At 35.8% G+C, this 12,174-nt stretch overlaps 1 protein-coding gene across 2 annotated transcripts in view; it reads right to left on the bottom strand.

Annotated features, from left to right (window-relative positions):
* CENPI (centromere protein I) overlaps positions 1-12,174 on the bottom strand; it is a 77,050-nt gene that overhangs the window by 44,217 nt on the left and 20,659 nt on the right. For both annotated transcript variants that reach the window (XM_037060188.1, XM_037060189.1), the window contains 7 exons: positions 8,391-8,480; positions 7,928-8,056; positions 7,523-7,690; positions 7,244-7,364; positions 5,835-5,926; positions 4,175-4,292; positions 4,023-4,087 (listed from right to left, as the gene is read on the bottom strand). In XM_037060188.1, coding sequence (XP_036916083.1) covers positions 4,023-4,087; positions 4,175-4,292; positions 5,835-5,926; positions 7,244-7,364; positions 7,523-7,690; positions 7,928-8,056; positions 8,391-8,480 — 783 coding nt within the window. The remainder of the gene's footprint in view (positions 1-4,022; positions 4,088-4,174; positions 4,293-5,834; positions 5,927-7,243; positions 7,365-7,522; positions 7,691-7,927; positions 8,057-8,390; positions 8,481-12,174) is intronic.

Genomic DNA, 12,174 nt, shown 5'->3' with positions numbered 1-12,174 from the left:
ACATAAACTCTTACACAAATTCTCTATAGGTTTGGACATTTCAAAAAGAAATTGGCGCCCTGGCTGGTGTAGCTCAGTGGATTGAGCACGAGCCTGTGAACCAGAGGATCGCGGTTCGATTCCCAGTCAGGGCACATGCCTGGGTTGCAGGCTGGTTCCCTGCAGGCCAACTCCCAGCAGGGGATGCATGAAAGGCAACCATACATTGATGTTTCTCTCCCTCTCTCCTTCCCCTCTAAAGATAAATAAATATTCTAAAAAATTAAAAAAAACAAACAAAAAGAAATTGGCATATCACTTTGAGGTATGAATGAAAGCTCCTTTAGTCACCTATCCTTTCTTGTACTCTATACTTTTCTGTGCTTCTTTCCCCCTTTCACTGATCCCATCCTTCCCAAATCTTTCAACTGCAGTTTCCAGAACCTCTAACCCATGGTAATCTAAACCTACACCTTCATTATCTTCAAAGAATGCTTTCTCTGCTTTCTTACTCTCATCGCATTCTGACTCTCCCTCTCCACCCAGCCAGGGTACTGCTTCCTCTAAACACATTTCCACATCCCACTTCAACACTTGGAGGTAAGCAGTGCCCCAGCTCCTTACTGCTGATATGAAAACAAAATATAAGCCCTTCTTTCATTTTTTAACTTTTATTTTATTTTTTATTTTTCATAAATTACTTTATTGTTTAAAAGGTAAATATAAAATCAGAAATAAATCGCTCTTTAAGAAGGGAGTCAGTCCTGGCTGGTGTAGCTCAGTTGGTTGGAGCATCATCCTATAACAAAAAGGTTGTGGGTTCAATTCCCAGTCAGAGCACACACCTAGACTGTGGGTTCATGTATGTGCAATTCTCAGACCAGGCACATATTGGAGGCAACCGATCAACACTTCTCTCTCACATCAATGTTTATCTCTCTCCCCTCCTCTCTAAAAATGCAATGAAAAAAAGTCCTCAGGTGAGGATTAAAAAATAAATAAATAAAGAGAGTCAGCTTTAAAAAGATATAAAAAATAAATGGATCTTCAATTTAATCAGGCGCCACAGGAAAAAAAAATGCTTTGTTTTAGAATATTTACAAATATTTTTTGACCTACAGAATCTCATTAGCAGTAACATTAGCTAAATTTGTTAGGCTACTATCAAAGCCCCATTTCAGATTGCACTTTCCTATAGTCAGTTTTTCTCATGAATTTGAGTACACTTACTTTGGTTTTTTAATACAACACAAAAGCTATCCATCTTCAACACTATTTCCAAGTTATTAATCCTCCTTCCTTACATAAAAATCCCTTTCTCCCGTGATGTTTACACTATCCAACTATACTAACTTTTACTTTTACTAATTCATTCCTAAAACTGAATTATCTCTATCTATCTGTTGGTAAGTCATCTACATTCATTGAAAACCTTGGCACTCTCTGCCTCAAGTCCTGGCATCAACACCTCAGTTGTCAGCGTCCATGAAGATGTTCCAACCAATACTTCATTCAGCTTCACAGTTCTTTGACCTCAAAACAAATAACCTTCACCGTCAGTCGACCTTAGTTATACACCCACACACTAAACTTTATCATAATGCAAATGGAACCACTACCAAAATCTACTATTATCCTTTCTTTGTTATGACCTCCTATTTTTCCAGCTTTCTTACTCCATCAACTCCAACTAGTTATTCTTGCTCTTTAACTTCAGAGGCATTCAATCCCCTGATTGTTAATGTCACTTTCCAGTTTTTTCCTGGCCTCATCTACCTATCTACTCTATCCATATCTCTATCTATCATACTTATCCATCACAACTGCCATTCACTGTACCTACTAGCAAAACCCTAACTGATTCAACCTCATAACTTAGTTTGCTCTTACATCTGAGCTGAAGGAAAATACACAACTATACAGATTGGCACCACTCCAAATTTATGGCCTCCAACTTCATCTGAGCCCTAAATGAATCTTAATCCTTTCATCTGTCTTCAGTCGGTTCTGTCCCCTATTTTTCTCAGTGGCTGTTCTAGGCACATAATACCTTTGTGAACACACTATTCATTTATGACCTCTACAACTCACTTATTATTTTGAGAAATTTAACATTTTTAGACACGAAGTATTTCAATTTTTTGCCCTTTCTTCCAACTATACAAATATATATGAGGGTATACCCTCCTATGTGTAAATCCTTGTCCACAGGCTTAGAGAATAAGTGGTATCTGCCAACCCCTCAACATCCATTCAAGCAAATCCCTCTATCTACTCTTAAACCAGTACTGTCATGTATTCTCTGAATCCCTGCACCACCATTTATTCCTCATCCCTCCTCCATTTTCAAACTCTCCCTCTTCTCAACTGGGTCCTTCTATCAATAAACATGCTCAGGATTCTAACATTATGGAGACAAAAACAAAAGACAAAAATACCCACAAGTTTCCCTTGATTCAAAGTCCCACTATAGCTATCTCTATACCTCATCTTTTTAGCCAAACTTTTTGAAACACAGTCTATACTCATTGACTTATCTTCACTTCTCATTGACTCCTCAACTTTCACATTCTGGCCTCTACCACACTCCCATGAAACTGTTCATAAAAGCAGCTAAAATCTCTGGATTTTCAATTGCAAAGGAAAAATTTTTGGTCCTTATCTTTCTGGGCCTTGAATATATAGCAATAGTATTTCTCTCCTTGATATCCTGTATTGTTTGCTTGGCACTACTGCTGTCCTGGTTCTTTACATACTTTTTAAAAATTAAATTTATTTGAGTAACATTGGTTGATGACATTACATTTTAGCACTTCTTGAAAATGTTCCTTCATTAGACTCTCTTTTTCAGCTGAAAATTAAATAATGAGTAGTCTCGAGTTCTGTCCTTGGCCCATTGTCTATTTCCCTTTCTCCATTCCTTCCTCTCCCCACCTCCCACTCTCAAATATAAATACATATGTATGTGTGTATGTGTGTGCGTGTGTGTGTGTGTGTGAATAAATGTCCATTTACTTATTAGGCTGGACCATATAAAATTGCTAATTGTCAAATATCCATTATCTACAAAAATGGCAATTTCATATGGTTCAACCTAATATTTATAGATAAGTAGCTCTCCAGACTGATGGAATAAGAAACAAAGGATAACCATACTAGAAGTTCAGAAGAGAATCACAGCATCTGTAAAATTAAACCCTGAAACTATATTAGCTGGAAGAAGTGGTATGTATTGTCATATGAATGTTATTGGCCCAATAGTAAATCACAAATAATATAAGTAACTTCAAATCCAAGCTAATGTGACAGGAAATTGTAAAATGCCATTTGATTATGACAAACTCCAGAATAACATATTTTTTCCTCAAAATGTGGCCAACAATAGGTGATTTAAGGTGAAGAAAAATTTATAAAGGAAATATTAGTTATACTGTCACTCTTTTGGAATAGGAATAACCATTCTATAAGAAAGTGGCTCTCAAACTCTGGTAGAACTCCTGGAAGCCACATGGTTTTTTTTGAGAATTCCCCAAAATAGTAACATAATTTATCATATAAGGTTGAGATAACTTTATTAGCAGAAAACAACTATATTATAAATATATAATATGAATGTCAGAGGAAGTTTTGTTTTCTTTGGTCATTACTGTATTCCCAAAGTCAAAAAGGGTGTCTACCACATAATGGGTGCTTAATAAATAATGGTGAAATGAATAAGTGTATCCACAAATATATCAACAACAACAATCGAACTAAACAGGCTTAAGTATTTCCCACTTTGTTTTTCCTAATACTTATTTGCAACCTGTTTATTCCCTTTGTCATCTGCTACAAGAGGAAACAGTTTAAGAAAACTACATACAACAAAACCATTAAAAACAGAAAACTATGCATTAACTTTGATTTCAGGGATGCAGTACCTCAAATCTAGGTCCAACAGAATCCTATTAGAAAACCATGACATAATGTGGGTTTGGAATCATGTACCACTGGTCATAGGATAATATTCCCTACTGAATGTAAGCAAGATAGTTTTTTTTTACCTTGAAATAAATGGTTGATGTAAAAAAGAGTTGTGCCAGATGGTCAAAAATAAATGGTTTCACCTCTAGGAATTAAAAAAAAAAAGATTATTCAGAAGCCTTTTAATTAATACATTGAATTACATATTATTCCAAATTTTCATGATACATACCAGAGAAGCTAGTAAAAGGGATCCAGCTCACAAGTTGAAGGAACTGTGATCGACAGCAGAAGCCATCCCAGAGAGGAAGGCTCTTGTATAGGAATGCTTCACAAGAATAAAACCCCTCCTGTAACACAAGTTCATTATAAAACCTCTTATGGAACTCTTTAGTCTTAACTGCTCTCTAAACAACCAGTTTAGAGAAGAATATAGCAAAAACTGCTATATTCTTCGATACAGCAGTTTTACTCTTAGACTAATTTTGTCATCAACATAATTAAAATCCTTGTGTTAGGTATAAGACCTCCCCATAATAAGGCTCAGATGATCAATATTTGGATATATTACCATCTTTAATGAACATAGTTTTCAAATACCATAAACTTCATCAATTGGAAAGATGGCAAAAAGTCAACTTATGAAGTAGTTTTAAAGACAGAAAAAATGTATTCTTTTGGAGTACACGCAGTCATGTGAACAGTCAACAAAATGTATGCAATGCTATATAATAAGAGTGAACCTTCATTAGAGACCATGGATCATATCCAAAATCTAGGCAGCTCCACCTGGACTGTCTATGCTGTTTACATTTCCACCAAAGTGAGGATAAGGCTTTCCTTTTGTCCTTTGCTGCCCTGAGCCTTAAGAGCCTTAATAGACCAGAACTCTCTTCCAGACCTTCTCTTGACATCAATTCTCTGGACAATCTTATCCATAACAGCTAAAGCTACCATCTATATTGTCAATCCTAATCTGCATCTCAAGCCCAATTCTCATTCCTGCACTCTAGAAGCCTTATTTAACTGTCTACTACTTACGACCTCTCAGATGCCCCACATGTATCTTTTAAATCAAATTTATCTTTCCTTCCAAGCCTGCTTCTCCTATATTCCCTTTCTCATTGAATGCCACCATCATCCTCCCAAGCAGCAAACCTAAAAAGTCAACTTAAATTTATTCCTTTCTCCGCACCAGCATCATCCACCCCCAATTTCCAATTCAATAGTTTCATGCCCAATCCTAAAGATTTATTCAGCAAACATTTATTGAGCATCTCTTTTGTACCAGGTACCAAGCTTAACACTCGTACAGGAAGAAAATTTAGACATGGTCCCAACCCACCAGGAGGTCATAATGTGCAGAAAAATAGATGCTGAAAGTCATAATACAGGTAACCACAAGAGAGCTAAGGGGGCACACTGAACAAGCATTTAACCCGTATACTGGGGCACTGGGTAGAGGTTTCCTCATAGAGCTGATACCTGAGTTGCAGCTTCAAATACAACTCAGGATTATCCAGGCCAAATAATTAATTAGCTGGAACATCTCAACATTTAAAAAATGTTTGTTGATTATAAGAACACAAGAAGTGACCCCATGAGGTTGATCATAACTGGCTAATTCAATTAATTGAACATATCCATTTACATCTTCAGCTTGTTCTTTTAAATTATAGGCCATTCTCTCTTATTTGCATTATTTAACAAATAATTTTCTTCAAATTCAACCATATGGAGACAAATGTCAACTCAATTCAGCTCTATTTATGAGTTTTGAATTGAGCAAATATGGCTTACAAAAGATGTCAAGCACTGCAGAAAAGATTTTCAATGCATAACCAAATACATTTTATTAAGAAGTGGTGGAGTCTGCAATAGTGGACTCTTACTTGTAAGAAGCACTCTGCCTTGATGATAGTGTCCAGGAAGCTGGTAAATTCTTTTTCACATTGATAATTATTCACCTTGTACCAAAGGCATTCTGGAGCATAAATATTAAACATAAGTATCTGGCAGCACAGCAATTAAAACTACACAAAACATAATTACCATAACTATAAAGCAACAAATACATGGCAAATAAATATAAATAAGCCATCAATCTTTTACACTTTAGCCAACTCACACTACAGACTGCAATAAGTATGTGGAGGTACTAGTGAGATATTCCTCAAAAACCTGGTAATATAGGGGGAAAGCTTATAATGAAAAAAATGAACTGCTAAAATTTACATATAAGCAATGTGAACAACTTTATGTCACATAGTGATCCAAGAACTATAAATATATGAATTTAAATTTTTGAATGCCCTAAACTTCAATTAGGGTGACCTGGGGAAATCTAAGAGTGGTAGGACATTAGTAAGTAGAAATCCAATTAACTGTACAAGACTCGAGCAGAAAAGGGAGAGTTAATATGGAATTGACTAAAACTGATTTTTAAACACTCCAAGAGTCAGGAATTGCTCATTCAGGTAAGAAACAATCTGGTGAACAAAATACTATCTTCAGAGAAATTGACTCTGTGGAGGAATGAAATGATCAAGATTTACTATGGCCTGGATGAAAAACTCCCTCGCTGCCCTTTCCTTCAATTCTATAATTAAGAAATCATCTAATGACTCATTTTGCTCCCATATATACTCATAGCAAAGAAGAGATACTCTAGTTGAGAGACATGAACAATTTTGGTCACCAGAATCACTTCTGGTATGAAATAATAAGGTGATATTCTGGCTTATACAACAGTCTCCTGAGTTTGGTTAGCACTGATCTGTAGAATCTGTGGCTTAATGGCTGGACATAGAAAGATAAAAAAGCTGTGGACTGTGATGGTCATCAAAGTGGAGCTACCCAATGAGTTTTGGTGGCCATCCAGCAGTATTTCCTTACCAACACACCTCCCTTCTTACTGATGTTAAAATTGCAACAATGGAAGCACTGTTGTAATTTTACGATTATTATCCAAGTAATAATTACATCTCCTCCTGTCTAGGATTTGGCACAATTATAAAAGGAACCTATTTGTAAACTGTTGTTCCTTCCTTAATTATCCAACTTTTAAATATCAGTTTTTACCTTCTTTTTTGAACATTTTAAAGAGATTTTATTGATTTATCTTTAGAGGGCAAGGGAAGGAGAGAAGGAGAGAAATATCAATGGTTGTCTCTTGTGTGTCCCCTGCTGGGAACTGGCCTGCAACCCAGGCATGTGCCCTGACTGAGAATCGAACCGCAGTTGTTTGGTTCTCAGGCCCTCGCTCAATCCACTGAGTTGTACCAGCCAGGGCAGTTTTTACCTTCTTGTAATGTTTGATTCAACCAATGATACAGCCTCAGTAAAACTGATTCATCTCTGACACAATTAATATAGTGAAGTAGCAAAGAATTGTTCAGCACTGCACCCATCTGAGAAGGCAGCTGCAAAGACAGAAAAATTAGTCAACTTAAGTATGCAAAAAGTAATGTACTATAGGTCAGAGCAACAAGCAAATCATCAGATAGGAAATATATAACAGAAGGATAGGCCATGTAGAACAAATGGAAAATGCAAATCAGCACATGGTTCAGTCACATACCTCTAAGCAGTGAATGTTCTGCAAGAGTTGAGGGAAGCTTTTAAGCTGTTCTACTGGAAATGGTGTATTACTACAGAGATAATCAGAAAGACACATTCCTTTCTTTCCATATTCTTTGCTGTGGCTACTAGAATTTAGCACTGGTATAAGTGAGTGAGAATTCCATTTCTAAAGGAGAAAGACAATAAAATAATCTATCAATGGACTAAACAGGCTACAAACTATAAATGTAAAAGAAGTTGCTAATGTGGTTCAATGAATGAAGTCTGAATGTGGGTTGCATAGAATCTTAAGTAATAAAACCATATTTAAATATCTATAATCTCTTATAACATACAAATGGTTATTGTTTGGATTTAATAAAAAAAATTCATCACAAACTCATCTGAGGTTTTAGATACTTACTCTTTTTCCAGGACGGACATTGGCTGAACCTAACATCAGCTTTAGAGGTTCTGAAGAAAGTCCCTGATTCCTTTGCCTCACAGCAACTAGAGCTGTCTTCCACAGGTTCTCTGAATTCTTAAAATATATCTATAAATTTGGACGTAAAGTACATATGAGAGTAGGTACCTGTAAGTTGAAGCAACATAAAATCTAAAACTCATTAATTGAAAGTATATTGATTATAAAATACTTTGTACCCATGCAAATCCATTTAAAGTTTTTTTATCTATTAAGAATCTATTAAATACATTAAGTGGAATCAAAATGAAGTGCCCATCCCTAAAAAAAAAACTTCCCAGAAACACTGCCACAATGCTAGATCTTAAAACAGTATATATAAACAGTTCAGTCCAAATTGGTAAATTAATAAAAAATAACATATTTCAATCTCAATATAATTGATCACTCCTCAATCACTTACCTTCTTCTTTATAGGCAAAGAGACAGAAATCAAAGTGGGAACAAAGAACTTATACAGTGACAACAAAGCATGGAGATAAGGCTGCATTCCCTGAAATAAAAATGAGAGTTTTCAATTTTCAATTCTGTGGTCAGTAAGAAAAAAGAGTAACAACAGAATAAACAAATTAAACACATATTCAGACCCTCATTTTACTATGCAATATCATTATGGAAAGATGCTACAGAAAATCAAGGAATAAATAACCAGGCATTTAAAACAACTATCATAAAACAACCTTCACCAACTTATTATCTTCTCTTTTATGAGCTTTGTCCCTATTTTAATTCTTCCTTATATTTTCTCTCTTTTATTTACCTATGCCTTAAGGTTACCAGCGATACCTGCTAGAACAGCTTACTCGCACTTGGAGCATATTCAGGATTCAAAGTTCACTAATCTTTTTTTTTTTAAGATTTTCAAATTTACTTTTAGAGAGGGAGGAAGGGAGGGAGAAAGAGAGGGAGAGAATACATCAATCGGTTGCCTCCTGCACACCCCCAACCAGGGACTTGACCAGCAACTCAGGCATGTGCCCTGACAGGGAATTAAACTGGTGACCTTTTGGTTCACAGGAAGATGCCCAACTCACTGAGCCACACCAGTCAGGGATACTCATTCTTGATTTGAACAGGAATGTGAGAAGTCAAAAAGGGAAGCCAGGAAAATAGAGCAAAGGAAATATTAATCTACTGTTACCATAATTCCTAAATAATGGATTAGGAAATCTAACAATTGGTATGTGGTAGCCAAGCTGCTTCCTATAACTGAAACAAGTCTTATGAAAAACATTAATTTTACAATGACAGAAGTCATTACTGCTGGATACTTATGTTTGATATATCTGGCTATCTAGAGAAAGCATACCACCAAAATGAATTCCAAGGAAGTAACCCAATTGTTTTGTTACATTACACTTTTGTTAACTCAAATACCATACAAAATAAAGAAGGCAGAAAATGGGGCTTAAAAAAACAGCTTCTTAAAATTAAATTTATTTTAACAAAACAAAAATGGCCTAATTTGTCTATGCTGAAGCATCTTCTGGTCTCTGTACTCATCAATTAGTATCAGAGTGTTTGCTTTCAGCTGAAATGCTTTTTTGATAGAGCAATTACTTAGTAGTGGAGAGAACTTTAGAATTTATGGCCTACTTAACTGAAACTGTCTTTGTTGTTACAAAGTGAACACCTTTTTCTTTTTAAAAAGACTTTCCATAGTTTTGTGACTATACTAAAAAGCACTGAATTATACACTTAAAATGGGTGAGTTGTATGGTATGTGAATTGTGTTTCAATAAACCTTTTATTAAAAGTCAATTATTTTTGTAAAAAGTTAAATATGGTATACTAAACATATTACATGTTTAACTCTGAGCCCTCCTAAAGCCCCACTAAAAAGTAAAGGAATTAAGAAGGCATAAACACAAGTTTAGGTGAATGAGAGATGAGACAATAGCAAATGAGAGATCTCAAAAAGATTTTGGAACCTAGAATGAAGATGAACAAATAGTAATCAGCTTAGCAGAACAGAGAAAACGAAGCCTAAAGCAGCAATAGGAAAAAACCTCAAAAGCAGCAGATTCACGCTTGAGAACTCCCAGAAAGGCTCAGGAATTTGTAGAACCAGATGCCTCTGAAAAGTAGAGCTGCAAGAGTGGCAAAAAACAGGAGGATCGGTTGAAAGCCTACATAAGAAGCAGTTAGAACTACAAATTCCTTCACTACACTTATAAGCAAACATGAGGGTTTTACTCTCTGAAAATAAAGCTGGACTTAGACAGCAGGCACAACTGTGATAGTGTGTACCAGGACTTCTCTCCATCCCCTTCCACTGCTTATGTCTCAGAGTTTTAGTAGCCAGGTTCCTATCCTTGTGATGGTCCCACTTGGTTAGACCATGGGGTGCCGAAGTATTCTGCGTGTTTCTGTGAAGGTGTTTTGATGATTTACTCTTAAGTCTATAAGCTTTGAGTAAATAAGATTGCCCTCCATAATGCATGTGGGTCTCATTCAATCGGGTGAAAGCCTATATGGAATAAAAAGATGAGCCTCTGGAAGCAAGAGAAAATTCTCCAGCAGAGTGCCTTCAGACTGCATCTGAAACAACAGTTCTTCCTGATTCTATAATAGACTGCCTTTGGACTTGGACTGGAATAGCAGCTCTACTGAGTCTCCAGACTGTTGGCCCACCCTGAAGATTCTGTACTCACTGGCATCTATAATCTTCTGAGCCAATTTCTTAAAATAAACAAATAACACATACATACACACCCCCTATTGGTTTTGTTTCTCTAGAGAAGCCTAACTAATACAACCTCTAGGCAGGAGACAGAATTCATTTCTGGGAAAAGTGACACAATCATTGGGGGTGTGGCTCCCCAATGAAAGATATATTAAGATCCTGCAATAGACAAGTCCTTCTCACACACACCAGTTTCCAATCACCATTTTAGCGCTTTACAATTAAATATAAACAAAAAAATGTTTACCAGGCATTAGAGAGAAGCCTCTACCATGAAATAAACTAAAGAAAGGAACTCTTGAGGTCACAGAGACAAATTTGAGAACAGAAAAAAAAATCACAGCCCAAGTCACACAGGCTTGTGCCTGGTAGAGAGAGAATCCTAGAAACCACCCTCACCAACCCTTAAGATAGATCCAACTCCCCCTCCTTCCTGTTGCAAAGATTGCTCTCACTGGGTCCTGGCACTTATAAAATACTGACATGCTTGCTCTGCTTCCCACCATCCATGTTCACCAACACAAGGACAATTCCAACAAATCCAATACATTTGTTAACATGTGCTCATTATGGCTATTGCCATTCTATATGTTAGGTTACATGGGAGGCATGGCTATGTCTTCTTGGCTTGACATTATTGAATTTGAACAAATTCACCAAAATCAAAGCCATTTATGCATACGTCTTTATAAATGAATATTGATAATGGAATAATTTAGTAATGTACTATACAGAATGTTGATAATAAAGCCATATAATTAATGTTTGGGTTTAAATTTTTTAAAATTATTTTATTGTTCAAGTACAGTTTTCTGCACTTCAGTAAATAAATGGATTGAAAAACTATGGGTTTAAAATTTTTACACACTAATGTACAAAATCATTCATTTGAACATATGGTTTTTGTTCCACTTAATACAAATCCGCAAGATCTTATTTATGGTAAGAATTTTCTTATTCTATTAAAATGTTTTGGTGTTAACATGCAAAAAAGCACATCATTTTCACAATTTTTGTTAGTGTGAAGTAAGATTCAATCTGGACAAAAACATTACTATTAATATCCTCTCAGAGCTAAAAGAAAATACGGTATCCACAGAACCAAAACAGGAAGCTATAAAAGAAGATCACTGAATTGTACCAACAGGAAACCTCTCACTGGAGAAGCATAAATGTGGACATGTGTTTGTGTTTTTCATTAAATCTGAATGTTTTCAGGTGGGTCATGAAGGTTTCAGGAGTTAGGCATACGCACTACAACTACCTAGTGCGTTGTACCCAAAGCTTCACAGACTTTTGTTACCTTACAGGCATAGTGGAAATAACAATGCAAGACAGCTATAAGGGCAAGAGATAACGGTCAGGAGGATATACTGAAGTGTAAGTATCCATAAGAGACCACTTTCCTAGATTACACCCATACATGCACCCAAAAATAAACTGGTCACTTTATTTTAATAAAATAAAGTAGTTGTTTCTGACTATACCCTGACGCTTATTT

Source organism: Sturnira hondurensis, unplaced genomic scaffold, assembly GCF_014824575.4.
Source record: "Sturnira hondurensis isolate 20B ecotype Veracruz unplaced genomic scaffold, ASM1482457v3 Scaffold0011472, whole genome shotgun sequence".
Lineage (NCBI taxonomy): Eukaryota > Metazoa > Chordata > Mammalia > Chiroptera > Phyllostomidae > Sturnira > Sturnira hondurensis.
This window is presented reverse-complemented; position numbering and strand designations above follow the sequence as displayed.